This window comes from Solanum tuberosum, unplaced genomic scaffold (assembly GCF_000226075.1).
Source record: "Solanum tuberosum cultivar DM 1-3 516 R44 unplaced genomic scaffold, SolTub_3.0 scf00316, whole genome shotgun sequence".
Lineage (NCBI taxonomy): Eukaryota > Viridiplantae > Streptophyta > Magnoliopsida > Solanales > Solanaceae > Solanum > Solanum tuberosum.
The window spans coordinates 734,927-755,641 of record NW_006239240.1 but is presented as its reverse complement, the minus strand read 5'-3'; the positions used below and the strand labels follow the sequence as shown (position 1 = coordinate 755,641).

The 20,715-nt window shown below is 31.6% G+C and overlaps 4 protein-coding genes across 5 annotated transcripts; 1 reads left to right on the top strand and 3 right to left on the bottom strand.

The window, feature by feature from the left end:
• Window positions 1-1,176: 1,176 nt before the first annotated feature.
• LOC102603787 (probable cyclic nucleotide-gated ion channel 17) lies at window positions 1,177-2,225 on the top strand. The gene has a single exon (XM_006360189.2). The coding sequence runs from the start codon at window positions 1,191-1,193 to the stop codon at window positions 1,899-1,901; it is 711 nt and encodes a 236-aa protein (XP_006360251.2). The 5' UTR covers window positions 1,177-1,190; the 3' UTR covers window positions 1,902-2,225.
• A 1,957-nt stretch (window positions 2,226-4,182) lies between these two features.
• LOC102599428 (salicylic acid-binding protein 2-like) lies at window positions 4,183-5,345 on the bottom strand. Its single transcript, XM_006360181.2, has 3 exons — window positions 4,865-5,345; window positions 4,655-4,792; window positions 4,183-4,576 (listed from the first exon to the last, which is right to left on the bottom strand). The coding sequence occupies exons 1-3, from the start codon at window positions 5,228-5,230 to the stop codon at window positions 4,292-4,294; spliced, it is 789 nt and encodes a 262-aa protein (XP_006360243.1). The 5' UTR covers window positions 5,231-5,345; the 3' UTR covers window positions 4,183-4,291.
• Window positions 5,346-5,879: 534 nt separating this feature from the next.
• Window positions 5,880-17,897, bottom strand: LOC102598772 (salicylic acid-binding protein 2-like). 2 transcript variants are annotated; one of them, XM_015314745.1, is made up of 4 exons: window positions 17,859-17,897; window positions 6,588-6,938; window positions 6,384-6,521; window positions 5,880-6,291 (listed from the first exon to the last, which is right to left on the bottom strand). In XM_015314745.1, the coding sequence occupies exons 1-4, from the start codon at window positions 17,880-17,882 to the stop codon at window positions 6,010-6,012; spliced, it is 795 nt and encodes a 264-aa protein (XP_015170231.1). In that variant the 5' UTR covers window positions 17,883-17,897; the 3' UTR covers window positions 5,880-6,009. The 2 variants fall into 2 exon arrangements, with proteins under 2 accessions (XP_015170231.1, XP_006360241.1); XM_006360179.2 differs by lacking the exon at window positions 17,859-17,897 and having other exon boundaries at window positions 6,588-6,968.
• LOC102599105 (salicylic acid-binding protein 2-like) lies at window positions 16,198-17,933 on the bottom strand. The gene is made up of 3 exons (XM_006360180.2): window positions 17,508-17,933; window positions 16,754-16,891; window positions 16,198-16,671 (listed from the first exon to the last, which is right to left on the bottom strand). Exons 1-3 carry the CDS (start codon window positions 17,880-17,882, stop codon window positions 16,390-16,392), a joined length of 795 nt encoding a protein of 264 aa, XP_006360242.1. The 5' UTR covers window positions 17,883-17,933; the 3' UTR covers window positions 16,198-16,389.
• Between the last annotated feature and the right edge of the window lie 2,782 nt (window positions 17,934-20,715).

Below are 20,715 nucleotides of genomic sequence, written 5' to 3'. Positions count from 1 at the left end.
GGAAATTAAAACGAATTCCTACCTTATTGAGTTGATTTCATCAGTTCATCATAGAGTACCTATGACTCTTTTGTTGGGGAAGATGATGAATTTGAATGGAGTAAATAATTAATAAAGAAAATAACTTAAATGTGGCAGTTTTTAATTGGTTTTTGGCATTAAAAATGGACCTTCACGCGCATCATGTGCGTGTTCACAAACATAATGAGAAAATGGGTCAAAATGGTCCTTTTACAAAAATATTCATTTCTTTTGTGGGGTGATAGGACATCCTCAAAGTTAAGGTGTCTTTTTGAAAATTCGAAACAAGTTCAGTTGTGCTTTTATGTCTTTTCTCTTGAGTTCTATATAATTCTCTAAATGTTTCATTACATAAGGTCTATAGATAAATTAAGTAAGAGAATTACAGTCACATAATAAGCAAAATATCTCACACTAAACTATGCACATATGAGGCTCACTAACCATTACTCATTTTAAATCAAAAGACTTGTCTACTACAAAATAAGAGAAATCATAATTTCCTAACAGAAAGGTAATAGGGTGAAGTGTGTTTATAGAACCAAATTTAATCCAGATAGCTCAGTCTAAAAATACAAAGCAAGGCTTGTTGTGGAAAGTTACAAGAAAATTGCAGGTGTGGATTATGGAACCATATTTGCCCATGTTGCACGACATAATACAATATGTCTATTTACTTTGTCAGCTCAATCAAATTGGAACTTGTATCATCTGGATGTGAAATTGTCATTCTTAAATGGACAGTCGGAGAAGGAGATTTTTTTTTGAATGAATGATGGAGAAGGAGAGGCTTTTATGTTCCAGGAATGGAGGATTAAGTGTACAAGCTTCATAAGGCATTATATGGATAAGTAAGCTCCTCGAGCCTGGCACAGTAAGATTAATGCTCATCTCATTTATTATGGCTTCAAAAGAAGTGAAAATATAGCCATTTTATATGTAAACCAAGGTAACATAACACAGACTAGACTTAAATTAAAAAGGTGGGAAGAGTTCACCTATTCAGATATAAAATAGGAAAAGTGTGTCCAAAGTAGCAATCCAAGATTAATAAGAAATAAAATAAAAGAAGACGAGTCCTAGGCGGAAAAGGAAGAAAGCAAACAAGTTCTATGATTCAATTTTTGACCTTAATACCTTTTTACTTTTAGGTTCCATTTTTCTCCCAAATGGATGATCAATTACTTGATGCAATATGTGAACGTCTAGTCTCGTCCTTAAGCACAGAAGGCACTTATATTGTCCGTGAAGGAGATCCAGTCGCAGAAATGTTGTTTATCATCAGAGGTAGGCTCGAGAGTTCTACAACGAATGGTGGTCGGACTGGTTTCTTCAATTGCATTACATTGAGGCCTGGAGATTTTTGTGGAGAGGAGCTACTCGCTTGGGCTTTGCTTCCGAAATCAACGATCAACTTGCCTTCTTCGACCAGAACAGTCAAGGCGCTTGTTGAAGTAGAAGCATTCGCATTGAGAGCTGAAGATCTCAAGTTTGTTGCCAACCAATTTAGACGCCTTCATAGCAAGAAGCTCCAGCATACATTCCGGTTCTACTCTCACCATTGGCGCACATGGGCAGCCTGTTTCATTCAGGCTGCATGGAGACGACACAAGCGGAGAACAATGGCAAAAGATCTTGCAGCACTGGAATCATTTTCTCTGGATGAGAGTACGGTCGATGAAACAGAGCAAAATGAGGAACATGATCAAGGTAACGCTAGCTCAAATCCGTCCCCGAGAATATCACACCTCGGAGTCACAATATTGGCTTCAAGATTTGCTGCTAACACAAGAAGAGGAGCTCAAAAGCTTAAAGATGTAAGATTGCCTAAGTTACAGAAACCTGAAGAGCCTGACTTTTCAGCTGAGCCTGATGACTAGATTACGACTAGTAGTTTCATTGAGATATCGATACGATGACCAACTCTGAGATTGAAGTTTTCTGCGATACATTCTTACACTCAGGATCATCGTTGTACATGTGGAAAACGCGTTTCTAAAAGAATGGTGTTGTAAGAGAGGGAGTTTTTGGCAAGGGAATGTGGTTTTTCTTTACCTTTTTGGTTAATGTAATTGTATTTAAGATTAGTTTTTTCAGTAGCAGGATGCTAATATGTACTTATATATACTCAATAACATCTCAAGTCATTTGTAAAAACTTAGAGTTGCTAGTTCCATAGCACAAGTAAATAAGTATTTTTATCAAAATTTTACAATGCTTCATGTCCTTTTTTCCCCTCTATCTTGCTTCAAGGTACTTGGAATCTGATTTTGGTTATGCTTATAAATTTGTATCTACCAAGGGTCTATTGGAATTAGCCTCTCTACCTTTGAGATAGGGATAACCGGATAAGGTCCGTGTACACTCTATCCTCCCCAACCTTACTTTGAGAATGCTGTTGCTGCTGTTATAAATTTGTTTCCAATTATTTATGCTACGAGGTTATTTGGTTCACATGCTAGTTATGTGAGGTTTATGATGCAAAGATTTTTTATGCGATGAATAATAATACACAGGCCTTACCTACTTTAAGGGTAAAGTAGAAAAATATTATAGATTTTCGTATAACTTAAACATGTATATTACTGATGCTTCCAAGTGAATGTTCACTTAGTAAGCAATTTGTTCTTTGTGAATGAAAGAACTCTTGGTATAGGTTCTTTCTCCTTTTAAGGGTAAAGTCTATACGTACACATTACCTTCCTAAAATATATTTCATTAGCAATTGTATTTGCCTTTTGTCTTTTTTTGGGAATGTTTTTTTGAAAAATATAAATTTAGGAGGCTAAAAAGATGGAGAAAATTTGAGTTGATGTTCAAATTAACTTAATTATATTAAATTAGGAAAGATCGTTATCGATCTATTAATCCAATTTTAATATAACAATTATTAATTAAATTAATAGCATCTTCACAAATAAATAATGTTTCTGGTGTAGGTTCTTCTCCTTTTAAGGGTATATAGGTGAATATTTTTTTTTAAAATATAGTTTAAAATTGTAAGGAAGCCCCTCTTTTTATAGACAACAAAGGGTAGTGTATGAAAAACTACTTATTGTGCCTTATCAAAAAAAATATCACAACCTTTTAGAAAACTCACAACTCATCGGAAAAGTCATAGCTCTTCAGAAAAGTCACAACTCGTCCTAAAAAGTCGCAATCCTATAGAAAAGTCACAACCCTTCAAGGTTGGGGTAAAACTTTTTTGTAGGTCTCCTTTGCCTTTCCTGAATAGGGGGTATTTCATTAGAGAAATAACAATGGGAGTAAATCTTATAAGAAACTTTTTAAGAACATTTATGAAAAGTTGTTTCTAGGATTAACAAAACAACACTCTTTGAAAGCGATGATATAAACTGAATAAGTATTGCTAAATATTTTATATTTGAACTACACTAAAAGAGGGTAGTCTATAACAATAATTAACACCAATGTTGGCACGTTAATACTTTTTTGAAGTAGAATAAGCTTTAAGGGGGTGTCTGAATGAGCTTTCTTTAAGGTGACTTATAAGTCAAAAGCTAGAAGTTATAAGTTAGGGACATTCAATTTTTTACTTTTAGCTTATTTGATACTTTTTCAGCCTTAGAATACACTTTTTGAGTTATCCAAACACTTTAAAAACAAAAAAATAGTGTAAAGGTCAAAACCACTAATTTGAATTATGAATTATTCTTGATAAATTACAAATCATTCCACTAGAAAGTCATAATTGCATTCCTCCATTTATATTTCAAAATTCCCCATAAACACTTATGTAATTCTACATATTAAGATTGCATATACTAATCAATAAATCAAAATACTGACAAATTTAATTCAATGATTAATTTCTTTAAAACTCTACTTATACAATGTGTTGGGTTCATGAAATTCATTTGTAAGGTTTGACACAATGAAAATTTATAAGCTTCTCGAAAAAGCATATCATGCAATCTTTATATCAAGACATGGATCCCATCAATTAACTTATTATTTCACAAATATATATTAGGATCATACAATCTACCAGACATATTCATTCGTCTCAAGATCTCACATTTTAATAAATCAAAATGATAATTAATATATACCTATCATGATAGTTATATGAGGATTGAGACTATAAATACATTTAACAGTTAAGAGAATATAGTTTTGTCAAACAAGTCTAAAACATTTTGTTGAAAATCTTACGGAAAATACTTCAGCACGAACACAATCATATGTTTTTTCCAGTTGAAAGCAACAACAACTAATTGTTCAAATGAGTAGAAGATGTTGAGATGGATCAATTGTATTTATAGGCAATCTCCAAGAGAGTGTCACAAAGTTGTTTGGGCATACATAGCATTGCCATATGATCAGCACCTTTAATCTCCTTTGCTTCCGTGACGGTTCCAATGTTATCAATTAGCCTTTGCTGGAATTCTTTTGGTAAGACTTTATCCTCAGTGCAGATTATATAAACTTTCTTCACTGATCCATAACCTTCGTCTGTGAAATACTTCGCCTTTGATAGATCTTCGATAAACAGAGAGCTTGGCCTTATCAATGACGATGCTAATGCAACATCCTACCAAATAATATTGCTTTAGTATATGTCATTCCATTCACCAGACAACATAAATACTTGTTTCTAAATAAAGCTTATCTCATGAGAGCATAACTGATAAAATCGGTGAGCCAACAATTTGGGGTCCAAAAATATGAATGTCAGAGGGTCTTCAGGGGAACCGTATGATACAAATTGGGTGTCAAACCAGTTCTTTGTTGGCGTCCTCTCAAAGTACTGAACATTAAAATTGAGTTTGTATAAATAAAATAATCATTCACAAACAACATAAATATGAATTATATTCACCTGATCCAAAACATAGGAGGACATGTGAACAGAATCAGGCATAAGAGCAGTCAAGAAAACAGCAGCATAGATCTTTTGTGGGTATTTTTCCATAGCAAGTCCCAAATTCATACCACCATAACTATGCCCCATTAGTATGACCTTCTCCTCTTGTGGAAGGGATTCCATAAACTCCGTCAATGGCACGGTATAGTCATCAAGCGTGCGAAGTTCCTCTATTTTTCTCAAATCAATGCCAGAGGCTGCCATGTCAACGGCAGTGACCTTGTGGCCAGCAGCCTCTAGCAATGGCTTTAGCTTGTACCAACACCAACTTCCATGGCACGCACCATGTACCAAAACAAACTGTTTCTTCATAACCTCCATTTTTTGGCCTCGTGTGTTTTTTTTCTTTGTGACACAAGGACACAAAGATTAGTAATTTGGTGGGCTGGGGTGATTATGTTCACTTAATCTGGAAACTCAAATATTTGACCATTGAAATAAAGGGAGTATATATTTAATAATATTTGTCATAATATTTTAAATGAATCTATTATGGATATTATTTCAATAAATGAAAACTCATCAAGAAGAATTCTAATATAATGCTTTAATTATGTTTATCTAAATTATATATGATGGTGTTATCTTGATTTATTCATTCGTTCACTTTTTTAATATCGATATCACATACAAATTTTGTTGAATCAAAATAATAAAGTGTAATGCGGATCGGAAGCTAATAATTACGAATCTGAATTAAAGAGAAGAAGAAAATAACATGTGTACCTAATAATATACTAGAGAAATTGTATGTTGTCTCACATCTTAGAGCTCTGTCACTAACAAATGATGAAAGTTCTTGATGGTTTGTAACAATGAGCAGACATAAGACATATGACTTGTTCAATTTCCATCTTAGATTGTGAACAAATAATTTTATACTTTCTATTATCAACTATAGTTATGCAGGCAAAACAGAGTAAATATCAAACACGAAATACTTGGTTGAGAAAGCAACAATGAGAGGACATAAGACAGAAAAGTTGTAACAGGAAATAGTCATTATAAGAATTGACACAGTTTAATTATTCTTCAATACATAAAACACAGCACAATCATATAATTATAACAACTAATTATTCAAATGAGTAGAAGATGGATCAATTGTATTTATGAGCAATCTCCAAGAGAGCGTCACAAAGTTCTTTAGGCATACTTAGCATTGACATATGATCAGCACCTTTAATTTCCTTTGCTTCAGTAACGCCACTGTTGTCAATTTGCCATCGTCCAAATTCTTCTGGTATGCCTTTGTCCTCTGTACACATTATATAAACTCTCTTCACTGATCCATACCCTTCATCTGTAAAATACTTCGCCTTCGACAAATCTTCTCGAAACAGAGAGCTTGGTCTCACCAATGATAATGCTAGTGCAAGATCCTACCACATGTAAGGTTGCTTTTATTTCGAAACGAAATAAATAAACAATGATCTTTGAATATAATGTGAATAAATAAAGAGTAAAAGATTACCTCAGGAGAGGATAACTGGTAGAGCTTGTTAGCCAAATATTTGGGGCCAAAAGTCATGGATGTAAGTTGCTCTTCAGGGGAACCATATGGTAAAAATTGGGTATCTAACCAATTTTCCTCTGGAGTTTGTTCATAGTACTTCAAAAAATTACATTAAAATTGGATTTATAAGTAAAACAATCAAAAAGTATATATTATACTCACCTGATCCAAAACATAGGAGGAGATATGAACAGAATCAGGCATGAAGGCAGCTAAGAAAACAGCAACATAGATCTTTTGTGGGTATTTTTCCATAGCAAGTCCTAAATTCATACCACCAAGACTATGTCCTACTAGTATGACTTTCTCCTCTTGTGGAAGAGATTCCATCAATTCCATCAATGGCAAAGTGTAATCATGAAGTGTGTGAAGTTGCTCTATTTTTCTCAAATCAATGCCAGAGGCTGCCAAGTCAAAGGTTGTGACCTTATGGCCTGCAGCCTCTAGCAGGGGCTTTAGTTTGTACCAACACCAACCTCCATGGCATGCTCCATGTACTAAAACAAAATGTTTCTTCATAACCTCCATTTTTAGGCCTTATCAGTTTTTGTTTTTTACTTTTCTTTGGTAAGTTATATAGTGGTATGGTGGACATCACAGCATGGGAAATTTGTTGCAACTACCCGCTAGAATTTTACACGTGGCCAATAGTGTAATCTCATTGATCAATTTGGTGGGACAGCACAGCATGTTATAATTTGGCGAAGATACGGATGGTGTTTGCGGAATCGGAATCAAACTTAATCTGTTCAATTCGTCCAATGTATTTTAGTTTGAACAGAAGCTGATATGTAATTCAAATTGATTAATGAGAAATATTATCTTAGTTTTAATATTTTATATAGTCATAATAAATAAATAATATTAATTTTATTATGTACTAAATAGTTTAAAGAATAAATAAAACTTGGTAAAAAATGAATTGGATTGGGTCTTGATTCATTTTATGATACTCATTACCTGACCCGTTTTAATTCAAGTAAATTTGGGTTGAATTGGATCTTGATTCATTTATTGTCTTGATTCATTATGATCCATCCAAATTTAGTACAACTCATTCAATTGTCATCCCTAAACTAAGCGTTTATTTCGTTGGGTAGCTTTATATATCTAAAGAGTAAAATTATGATTTAGTTAACTTTTATCGAGTTATCGATTAGCTCCTTAAAGAATATGGAATAAACGGTTACCAAATCATTAATTCAAGGGAAAAGGGTTAAAAATATCCTTAATGTATCTCAAATGGTTCAAAAATGTCCTTCTTCCATCTTTTGGTTTAAAAATGCCCTCAACGTTTTTTTAAGGTTTAAAATTGCCCTTTATTAACAGAACAATGACATCGCAATTGTGACATGGATTTTCTTTACCTATTTCAAAATATATGACCCACTTAGTCTAGAAATCCATTTCAAATCTGATCCGATATGACCGATTAATTTTGGATCTTTTGTTCCCATTTGTTCTAACTCTCTTCTTTCTTCCTACCTCCTTCAGTTTGTCTTCTTTTTCCATTTCTCAGTTAATTTCAAGAAGAAAAGGAAGGAAGAACTACAAAGAATAAGGTTAGCTAAATCTTGAATTTGTTCCTTGCTGACATTGAAACGTTCAAGAAGAAAATAAGATTTATCTTCCTTTGGTTCTGAAGCCTCCTGCTTCCAACTATAAACACCACCATTTAAGCTAATGACCAACCAAAAAATCCAATTCCAAAGAAAATGAGCCATAAAAACAAAAGCTTCATTTGCAACCCACAATTTGGTCCTAGCAAAGACTCTGGCCTTCTTCAGCCTAAAACTTGAAGAGAAGCTCTAATTCGTGCCCAACAATTTGCAATTTATAGACATCTTTAATAGAATTCCCCTACATATCTTCAGAAAATGCCTTGAAAGCTTAGGAACAAACCGACCCAGAGCAGAAAAGCTCATCAAAAGTCAATAATTGACCTGAATTTCAACAATTCTCAAGCAAAAACATCTCATAATTCCAACAGAAAGCTGAAACTGATCAATATCAAGATTCTGCTGTAAACCCACCTTTACAAACTCCTAATCAAACTCCTAAAAAAGCAAAACATTACCTAAGTTGCAGAGTAATGGAATCAACTATGTAAAAGATTGAAGAAACAAAAGAGTATTATCTAAAGAACATAACTAGAGGTGTTGTGATTTGCAACCCTCAATTGCCATCGTCGGATGCTACAAAAGAGGTTGAGAGTCGTCCTAAAATGGAGCTCAAAGATAAGATAGGTTAATATGAAAATGGATTCTTGGGTGGGTTTAAGTTTTTGTAGCACAGATGGGTCAGGTCGTTCGGCTAGATTTTAAAAATTAAGTGGACCAATAAGATAAAGTCACTTGGCTAATTAAATGAGTCATCATTTATTATGTTAGTGGGTTGTTAATAAAGGGTAATTTTAAACCTTAAGAAAATGTTGAGGGCATTTTTAAACCAAAAGATGGAAGGAGGGCATTTTTGAACCATTTGAGATACATTAAGGATATTTTTAACCCTTTTCCCTTGAATTAATGATTTGGTAACCGTTTATTCCATATTCTTTAAGGAGCTAATTATTTTTTAACCATTTGAGATACGTTAAAGGGCATTTTTAACCCTTTTCCCTTGATTCAATAATGATTAAAAAAAAAATCTTAATCATTAATTCAAAATGAGAAAAAAATATTTGCACGTGATAAAACAAGAGATGGTCCTTTGTACTACCTAAACCTTTAGGCAAAATCACTCGAGATATGATAGCAACAAGTTACCTTGATAGCTTATGAATGGTAATCTATCTATTCAATTAATGTGATGATAATATTTAATTTCCTTCGTTTTAATTTATATAATAAAATATATTTTTTATTGGACTCGGAATTAAAATTTAAAAAAATCATGATTTAAAATAAATTATAAATATGTATATAATTATAAATTATTTCATAAAAAGGTAACATTGATTAATAGAGTAGGTGCAAACTAGTTTGGATATTATCTTTAGGTAAAGTAGTGGTCCTTTCAAAGGAAACACAATTATTAAAGGTTGTGACTTGTAACAGAATGTCACGTAACTCTCTATTCTTAATTACTAAAAAAATTAGTTCAAGCTCTAGGAATATATTTTATTTAAGAATATGACTTGACTAATTTTATTTCAAAAATATTTAATTCTAAGAATAAATGAGATAAAGTAGTTAATCTATTTTTAAAAATAATAAATAGTTAAGGTGAATATTTTAAAAAATATTAACAATTAATATGAAATGGAGGAGAAATAAGATAGTTAGGCATTATATGTACATCCTACTAAATCTCAACGATCGTGTGCCTTTAATAGAACAGGCAACTTTTTATGGAACTGAAACAGACGTTGAAGAATTCGGATTTAATTGACAAAATGATAATAACTTGTCTGAATATATTTTAGAAATTAGCTTTACTTGAAAAGTTAAATATTTTTTACGAGAAATAATTTGTGTTTTAATAATAAATTTTAAAAATATTTTAGAGCAATAATTAGTGTTTTGTCAATTTTAAAAAAAAGTATTTTTCAAAAAAAAACTACTAATAATTTTTTAAGTGTATAAAATACAGCTTTTCCTATTCATCAGAAACACCTATTTTCTCCTAAAAACTTCATCAATTTTTATTATTTTTTTGAAATAAGCACATTTTTCTTATAAAAAATTACTTTTGATCTCCTAATAATTTGTACAAACAGACTAGGAGATTTTGTGCTTGTTGGCAACATTTAATTAGTTTCAAAGATTTTGATGGCAAAAACAAGTGGCTTCGTCAAAGCAATTTGGAAAAGAATTAGCCAAATAATAACGTATACTCCCAAGTCCCAACACGGCAACACTTGATAATCATCAACAAATATATGGATGGCAAAATTGTGAAAAATTTCAAATACTAGAAATAATAATTAAAAATAATTTGAAACTGCTTAATTTTTTTGCTTAAGCGTTAAAATTAATATGTTAATACCGTTTTAAACATAATATTGATTGCAATAGTGAAAAAGAAACAAAATATGTCAATAGCTTTTTCTTTTTTTATTTCTTTCTAATTTTCGGGCCGTTAAAACAGTTTTTTCACTGAAGAAAAAAGAAAATCCCAAATAGGTGCAAAACTCGTACAAAAATAGATGTGAAACTGCGAAATTATATTTGTTATCCCAAACTCGCAACTTCCTCAGCTCGACGTCAATTTTAAAAAAATATATTTGAATCTGCTCCGCCCGCCGGACACTCATAAAAGCTCTAATCTGCCCTACCCCACAAATAATGTAACCTTTCCAGCTGCTCTGCCCCCATTAACTTTCCTACATAGATATCGACAAAATTGTACTTATTACTCTTCATTAGTAAATCGTTGCTTCAATCATAATCTCATTATTGATTAAATCATTATCTGCCATTGCTCTATAGTATTTCACTTTGTTTTATTTTATTTTTTTAGTTTGCTTATAAAAGAATATCTTTTTTCTTTATTGTTTTTGATAACTTTTTAATTCTGATTTCAATATTGCTTGTTTAAGACCATACATAAAAGGACATTTTGATATACTTTTTTTTTTTTTATCTTTTTCCCTTGTTTTTCCGTTTCAGTATTTACATTTCATACCTTATTTTAAACTAATTTCTCCATAAAATTTCTTTGTTTTTTCTCATATATTTTTCTATATTTGGTCAATTTGGATTGATTCTGGTTAGGCTTTTTTTAGTAATAGGTTAGTATTTATATGTGACTATTAATTGATTTATTTCTTATGTTAATTTCGCTTTGATTGGCTCTTTTCTGATCTTATCTCCGGTATTTCCCTTGCATTCAGAGACTGAATATTCCAATGGAGTTTTAATGAAAAAAGAAGAAGTAAATATGTAGTATTTAATAGATGACAAGAGTATATATACATCATTTGTTAATGAGGAATATATTCACTTTAAATCGAAAAGTTGTGTGTGTGAGGGGGGTTAATATAAATTTGTCTCTTTTTCCTTTTCTAAATATAGTTTAAACACCCCTCCCCAATAAATCCCCAACCCCACCAAATTTATAAAAGCTAGCAAAATCACTTAACTTGATTGATTTACCTAAAAGATTGAAACATATACGGTCAAATCTACTAAAAAAAAGTAATATCTCAAAATAGATATAGTCAAATAATGTCGTAGATTAGATTCATATACAAGTTAGTACATACGAATATACTTTTAATTTTTTTAAAAAAGTACATACTAATACAAATAATTTTTCACTTTATTTGAAATCTTTGAAGCTGAAGATAAAAATAAAATTAAGTTTCATTATAATTTTTACAAACAATATTTAGTTGTTTGTATGTACCTTTTCTATAAAAAGATGAATTGAAATATTTAAACATGAAATACTTAATTTAAATGGAGTCATTTTTACAAAAATAAAATTTAGGATGAAATATGAAATAATAATAGTGAAAATGAGAATGGAAAAAGTGTGTAAAAATAAAAATTTAGGATAAAATATGAAAATGAAAATGGAAAAGGTGAAAAACACAATTTTGAGTGTTTTCGAAATTTCAGTCATCTTGCATTGAAATTTGAATGAACATGCCAAAGATGTGCTCAATAGCAACACGTTAGAGTATTAAGGTGCAGTTTCTGATAAGAGCTTATGCCTTTTGGTGTTTTGATGATCTCCTCACAAGTGCAGGGACCTGGTCCTCTGCAAAGTATGAATACTCGTCCAGCTGTTAAAGTGCGGTACAGCTGTAAAAGCTGTCTGCGTCAGAAAGTTGGTGAAGCTGCAGAGTACTTCACCAATCAGAAGTAAGGAGGTTGCTTGTACGTTTGGTAATAACTTTTTATGGTATATACCAAACAAGACACAACAATATTATTCATTCATTCAAAGAGAGAGTCTTTCAAGCTTCAAGAACAGCAAGGGACTTGATTGAAGTGCTGCGATTTGCTTTCTGTACCAGCTGCTTTTGTTTGCTTGTAATAGTTCTGATATTGTAAGATCCGTTTCACTTGTGAAAGAAACGTTTCAAACTTGTTTGAATCATTGTAAGAACTAGGTTAAGGGTAACTTAGGTTCTTACTCTAAAAGTCTATATTAATCAGTTAGGATTAGTATAGTGGGCGGTGTTGTATCCGCTTAGCAAAGTCTAAGTTATCTAAGGGTGATAGCTTAGTGGGCAGTGTTGTATCTGCTCTGGCTCATCTAAGTAATAGGAGGTATTGCTTAGAGTTGGGATTAGTAGGCTAATCTCGGTTTGTAAACTTGCTTTTACTTTTGCTTGGAGAAGATTAGTGAAAGAAGTTTGAAAAGTCCTGGTAGGCCAGGTCGTGGTTTTACTCCCTTGAGCAAGGAGGTTTCCACGTAAAGTTGTTGTGCAATCTTTACTTTCAGCACTTTGTTTATTTTCTGTTATTGTAACTGTGCTGAGGACCTGGTCCCATAGAAAACGTGGACGCATGCATTCCAACAGTTTCCCTATCTATATATTTTTTAAATATCTCAAATTATTTATTACTTTTAAATATTTAAATTAATTATATGTTTTCTGTTTTATCTTTATTTGTAATTATTTTTTGAACGCTCTAAATATCTCAACTACGAGAAAATAACACATGACTAAAATAAAATAACAATTAAGAGAAATTAATATATATTTAAGACATACATAAAAGTAAAATAGTATATAAAAAAAGAACTCTTCATAATTAATGTCTTGGTAAGAGGCATATAAAAGAGAAAAATGATAAATAATTTAAGTCAGAGAAGTAATTGATTATCATGGAATTTACATTTGGATTCTTATAAGTTTTGAAAATGTATTCAAACTAAAACAAATACTACTTTGTCTGTCCATTTTTACCTATCTATTATACTTAAAATATATATTCACTTTTATTTGTTTTTTTTATTATATCAAGAGAAAGATATAATATTTTTTATATTTTACTCTTAACATTAATTATTTATTCTCTAAATTATGTTTAAAATTTAAAGACTAAAATTAACCAATATGAATAATATGATAAAATACTCATATAAGTTATTAGTGGTTGTTCAAAAAAGGACCAAAAGCACCACTAACTTTAGAAAAAAAGTCTAAATACACCCTACATTTATCTATTTTACTAAAAATATCCATCCATTCATCTTTTTAATTAATTATTTATACCCTTGAAACTAACACATTTCTCTTTATTTAGTTTTATGAAAAAATATTTATTACATGGGTTAAATAAAAAACTCACCTTGATCAATTTTCCCCCCTATAATTTATCGGACTGAATTTGATGGGACCGAGAAGAGAAAACATATTGAAAAACCGGTGTTGATAATGCAAATTGAACAAAAACATTTATTTTTTATTTTAGAAGATATTACAATTTACCCTCCGAAATTAACAAGAGAGGATGTACGGAAAATGGGGTTTGAAATATTCTGGGATTTTAAAAAAAAGAAGAATAATTACGACATCGGATTGGGTATATTATTTCGGATTTGATAAGTTATAGGGAAATAATTTGATGTGCAGTATAAAAAAAAATGACACATAATAAATATTTTTTTTATAAAATAAAAATCTCACTAATTTAGGGTCTAATTACATATTTTTGATGAGTTTTCAAAATTATCATTCGTGCTATATTTCGATACTATGATACACGTGTCTTGGCAAAATAAGGTGTAATTTGTCCAGATACACTATATCTAAGTGAATTCACATTTATCTAAAATATACTCTCTCTCACACACACACCTCTTTCCTATTTTGTTCACGTCTCTCCCTATGTATCTATATTTCAAAATGTATTTGATATCCTAGATAGAGGGGGACTTTCATATATAGTTGGGTTTGCACGTGCACCCGTTAACTTAAAAAAAATCATATATATATCTTGAGAAACTAGGAGAAATAAGAATATAGTAAAGAGTGCAAGGCATAGAACTGCATTTGGTCGTTTGGTAAAACTAAGGGAATTCACCCTAACCTGGGATAAGATAACATTGGTGCACCCAGACTCTTCAAATTTTGGGTTCGCCTTCAAGAAACTCATGGTCTCTTAATCTTCGGGAGTATCATAATACCGGTCATGGCTATAGCCTATAACCGTCTGTGAACTAAAATAATTGAAAGGTATCTTGAGCAATTTGGGCATGGATCATGAGCATCCAATTAATGTGTGACAAGTGTTTATGTTCCTAGATGTTTTGATGATCTCCTCACAAGGGCAGACACACCAATTAAGGGGGAAAACACCAGTTATTGAATGAATGTATGTTCACTCACGTGAGGAGTTATGCAGGTTGTTTGTCATCATCAAAAAGGGAAAATTGATAAGAGCTTATGCCTTCACAAGTGCAGGGACCTGGTCCTCTGCAGAGTATGAATACTCGTCCAGCTGTCAAAGTGCTGTACAACTGTAAAAGTTGTCTGCGTCAGAAAGTTGGTGAAGCTGCAGAGTACTTCACCAATCATAAGTAAAGAGGTTGCTTGTACGTTTGGTAATAACTATTTATAGTATATAACAAACAAGATACAACAATATTACTCATTCATTCAAAAGAAGAGAGCCAACAAGTATTCTCAAGAACTCACTAAGAGAAGTTTGCAAGGGACCTGGTCCATGCAAGACTGTGATGTGAAAGGACGACAAGACAGCTGTCAGAAAAGCTGATACGTCAGAAAAGCTGCTACGGCAGGTGCACAACTTTTCTAACAGCAGGCCTTCAGCCAATGAGATTGGCTCAAGGAGTTTGTGTTCACTTTCAATATATTATCTCGTTCCAACAAACACAAAAAAAAAAAAGATTTTGGCAAACAAAAAACTCACAAGCTTAAAAAGGAAAAAGCCATCTTCAAGGTAGAACGATACTTACACTCAACAAAAGGATCTGATAAAGGGCTGAAGCATCTTTGTTGAGTTTGAGTTTTATGTCTATCATTTTATAGGTTTTTGCATCTTGAAAATTCTCAAGTATACAAGCTTGTGTTCGTTGAAAAAGTCTAAATCAGTTGAGGCTAACTGATTTAGTGGGCAGCATTGGTTGCTGCTTAGTCAAATTCTAAGTCATCTAGGAGCTAGTTGATTTAGTGGGCGGTGTGGTATCCGCTTAGCAAAGTCTAAGTTATCTAGGGGTGATAGCTTAGTGGGCAGTGTTGTATCTGCTCTGGCTCATCTAAGTAATAGGAAGTATTGCTTAGAGTTGGGATTAGTAGGCTAATCTCAGTTTGTAAACTTGCTTTTACTTTTGCTTGAGAAGATTAGTGAAAGCAGTTTTTTTTTAAAAGTCCTGGCAGGCAAGGTCGTGGTTTTACTCCCTTGAGCAAGGAGGTTTCCATGTAAAGTTGTTGTGCAATCTTTACTTTCAGCACGTTGTTTATTTTCTGTTATTTTAACTGTGCTGAGGACCTGGTCCCATCTAGATCAGTGGACGCATACATTTCAACAATGTGTATGGTAACAATCAAGCGATGCTATATTTAACAAAGGATCCGGTGTTTCATCAACAAACCAAACATATTGAAATGGATTGTCACTATGTCCTAAATGAGCTATCTACCTTTCATTCATATGAATAAAAGGACTTTTGCAGGCAAAACAGAGTAGGGAAATAGTGTTAAATATGATTTACTTGGTTGAGAAAACTTTTGGTATTATGCTCTCGTCTCTCTATCATTTCAGTGAATTTTAACTGCTCACATCTTTTTTATATTTCACAGCTCATATTAGAGAAAGCATCAATTATTATTGTAAATGAGATATAAAAATTGTAAAACAAAATGGTCAACTCATGATACAATTTTATTTTCACACCACACTCTTCAATACACACCACAATCATATATATACAGAGTATTATTTTCCGCGTTGAAAGCAACAACAACTATTTATTCAAATCAATTATTTAACGCGGAACAACATGAGATCGAGCGAGGACACATTAATGTAGTCGAGATGGATCAATTGTATTTATCGGCAATCTCCAAGAGAGTGTCACAAAGTTTTTTTGGCATACTTAGCATTGCCATATGATCAGCACCTTTAATTTCCTTTGCTTCAGTGACACCAATGTTGTCAATTTGCCATTGTTGGAATTCTTTTGATATGCCTTTATCCTCTGTACACACTATATAAACTCTCTTCACTGATCCATATCCTTCATCTGTGAAATACTTCGCCTTCGACAAATCTTCCAGAAACAGAGAACTTGTTCTCACCAATGATAATCCTAATGCAAGATCCTACCACATTATCATTTAAATGTAAGATTACTTCTATTTCGAAAAAAAAAAATGAGGTATATAATAATAGAGTAAAGAGTACCTCAGTAGGGCTTAACTGGTAGAGCTTGTAAGCCAAAAATTTGGGACCAAAAGTCATGGATGTAAGTGGCTCTTCAGGGGTACCATATGGTAAAAATTGGGTATCTAACCAATTCTCTGCTGGTGTCCGTTCATTGTACTTCACAAATTTACATTCAAATTGGATTTATAAGTCAATAATATTTTTGTGATAAAATGCTCATATTAATCGTTGTTTCTTAAGAAGAGTATAAAATTTGAACAAGTAAAAATGAAACAAGAGAGAGTAAATACTGAAAACAAATTATTAATTCCAAAATTCCAAACAACAAAAAAATTGAAAGGTACAGTTGGAGAAATGCGCCAGAGACAAAGTACTCAGCAATTACATCGATTGGTAATTTCCCCATATGTAGAAACTGAAATGACGCTATTTTCTGTTACTTCAATTATTGTTGACTGTTGTCATTTCTAACAATTCATATCTCAAATTATTTATTGATTGAACTGTAGTCAAGCTGTATCTTTTACCTAACTAATAAAATATATGCACAATGGCAGATCTAGACTAGACGAAACTACAAGTTCGGCATAACTTAAACTTATTTTTCCATTTTTGGTAATATTTTAATTTTAATTTTCCACATAACATATTTAAGATCATAAAATTAAATGAATTACAATATTGAAAAGTCTTTTTTGTTTTTCTTAAACTTTGTGTTAAATCAAACTAGATCGATCTTTTTAAGACAGAAAGAGTAGTATATTATACTCACCTGATTCAAAACATAGGAGGAGATGTGAATAGAATCAGGCATGAAAGCAGTCAAGAAAACAGCAGCATAGATCTTTTTTGGGTATTTTTCCATAGCAAGTCCCAAATTCATACCACCAAGACTATGCCCCACTAGTATGACTTTCTCCTCTTGTGGAAGAGATTCCATCAATTCCAACAATGGCAAAGTGTAATCATGAAGTGTATGAAGTTGCTCTAGTTTCCTCAAGTCAATGCCAGAGGCTGCTAAGTCAAGAGCAGTAACCTTGTGGCCTGCATCCTCTAGCAATGGTTTTAGCTTGTACCAACACCAACCTCCATGCCCTGCACCATGTACCAAAACAAAGTGTATTCCTTGTTTCTTGTTAGCTTCCATTTTTTAGGCCTTGTGATTTTTCTTGCCTTTTCTTTTCTTTGGTTTAGTCTTGAAGAACTATGGTCTATGAGATGGGTTATATAGTAGTTTGGTGGACATTAGAGCATGGGAAATTTATTGCAACTACAGGTCAGAATTTTAAATGTTGCCAATGGTTAAATCTCATTTGATCAATGTATTTTTGATAGAATAGTCAACTTTTAGGGATGTAGAGAGTAAGAGACATAATTGGACAAATATGGATTGAACAAAAGTAGGTTGAATGTTAAATTAGGGCTTAGACCTAACTCACACCTCAGAAGTTAGCTCTAAGAGAGGAGGATTGTCCAACCCTTATAAGGAGTGCACTCATCTCATTAATCATTAATGTGAGACTTTTTTGCTTTAACACCCCACCTCACGCCAAGTGCTTAGCATCTGGTGCGTGGATAATTTTAGGTAATTTTTTACTTACCTCACGCCTAGTGCTTAGAATCTGGTGCATGGGCAATTTTTTATTTTTTTGGGCCCCAACATTGGGTGAGATGGTCCTGCTCTGATACCATGTTAAAGATATGACATCTGAGTCTAACTCAACCTCAAAAGCTAGCTTATGAGGGAAGAATTGTCCAAATTCATATAAGGAGACCATCAGTCCATGTTAAATTAGGTCTTAGGCCTAACTCACACCACAAAAGCTAGCTCAAAGGGAGGAGGATTGCACAACCCTTATAAGGAGTGCACCCATCTCATTAACCATCAACGTGAGACTTTTACCCACTCTAACATTGAATGACGTGAGAGATCTTTGTACTTGACTTTGTTTGTATGTTGGATCTTTCTACTCATTACTTTATCAACTGAACTCTTAAGATCATTATAACACAATATTTTAAACCCTTTTTGAACAACTCAGTAGTGCGTGATTACAACCAAGTACATGTTAATTTCCACGTTATTAAAAATTGTTACCTAGAAAATTATATGCTAAAAGTCTAAAACCTCCCATTTTATTTTCTCTTTGTTCGAACAGATCCATATGCTTTCCTCACCCCCATGATACTGTCGATTGGTGAAGGTGTTTGAGTGCGATTTTCAGTCTCCTTTTTGTAAGTTTGTTAACCCTGTCTTAACCTAAATAATACTTATCTGTTTTGTTCACTGTTTGTTTGTTATTTTAGTGTATGTGGAATTTTAGAATTTAGAAGTTTTACAATAATTATCTGTGATTTTTTGGGATTTGCTTCTTTTTTTTTTTAGGTGTTTGATGAAACCGAAGAAAGTTATTTTTTTTATAGTGTGATGAAATTGGAGAAAGTTGAAATCTTTTTTTCTTGGTATTTGATGAAAATAGAGAAGATGGAAGATTTGTTTTTTTTTCTTTTCTTCTTTTTGAGTGTTTATGAAAATGAAGAAATATTAATATTTTTTTCTTATGTGAGTTTGATGAAATTGTAAAAAAAAATATTTTTTTCTTGGTGTTTGATGAAATTTGAAAAAGATTATTATATTAATGAGTGTCGAGATTTGTGGATCTGATTAGAAGATTAAGGAGGAGGAGAAAAATTTGTGGAAGTGATTATTGAAGATAAATATAACAGAATAAATGATTAAGCAACAACAATAAAATTAAAAAATTGAAGAAAATTGGCTGATAATGAAGGATCTACCCAAGTAAAAGGACCTTAAAAAAAATTAACGGGAGAAACAAAAAAAAATTAATGAGAAACAAAATAAATTTGGAGAGAAAAATCTAACGAGAGGCAAAAATTGACTAATTGTGGAAGAAGATGCATATTATAGAGGTCAAAAGTGATCAAAATGAACTTTTCAATAGGATGACAAATAAGAAAAGAGTTTAAAATATTATTTAATAAATTAAGAGTTCAGTTGGTGAAATAGTAAAAAATGTTGAACTGACAAATAAAGTCAAAGTACAAAAATTTCTGGTCATTCGGCCAACAAAATTATGATGTATATTTAATCTTTTTTAAAAGAATTTGGTCTAACTTGTCCCATCAAAATTCACACCCTTAAGAAATTACTATAAATTATATTTTAAATTATTTTATTCTTGTTTCTTTTTTATACTAGTGACTAGTGAGTGAGGAAAGATCGTGTTATGCATGAGTGCAAAATTTATTTATAAATTTATTTTTTAAATGGTGTTAATTAAATAATTTTAATTTTTTAATCTAAAATAAATTATATATATTTGTGCGATAGTAAATTAACTCATTTAGTGTAAAATGAATATTTGATAAATATTTTTTTAATCCAAAAGTAATACTTGATAAATATTATTAATGCTGGTAAATTTTAAATTGTGTTGATTAAATGATTTTAAATTTTGTTCTAAAATAAATTATATATATTTATGAGGTGGTAGTCATCTCATTTTTTTTCTTCTCAAAAACCTAATATAAAGGGGCTTATTGGAATATCCATAATGGAAATGTTCTTTTTCATCGATAATTAACTTTTTATTTAAATTAATTATAAAATTTACACGAATATCAATGATGTAAAAAGTAATAAAACTATAACTAAAAAATATGAATTTAAATTTAGTGATCGTAACAAAAGCAGGTCCCATAATTTTAGAAAAGTTGTTCCTAAACAGATTGGTGCTTTCTTCAATCACTCTAATATAAAATAAGAGAAAGTTACACCTTATTTAAAAAAGAAGATATAACTAATTTTATTTCAAAAATATTTAATACTGAAAATAAAATAGAATAAAAAAATAATTTTATTTAATTTTATAAATTAAGAAATATCAACAACTATCCTAAGACAGAGGGAGTATTTCTCCTGAGTAGTAATTAATGACTATATATATGTCTAGTTAGAT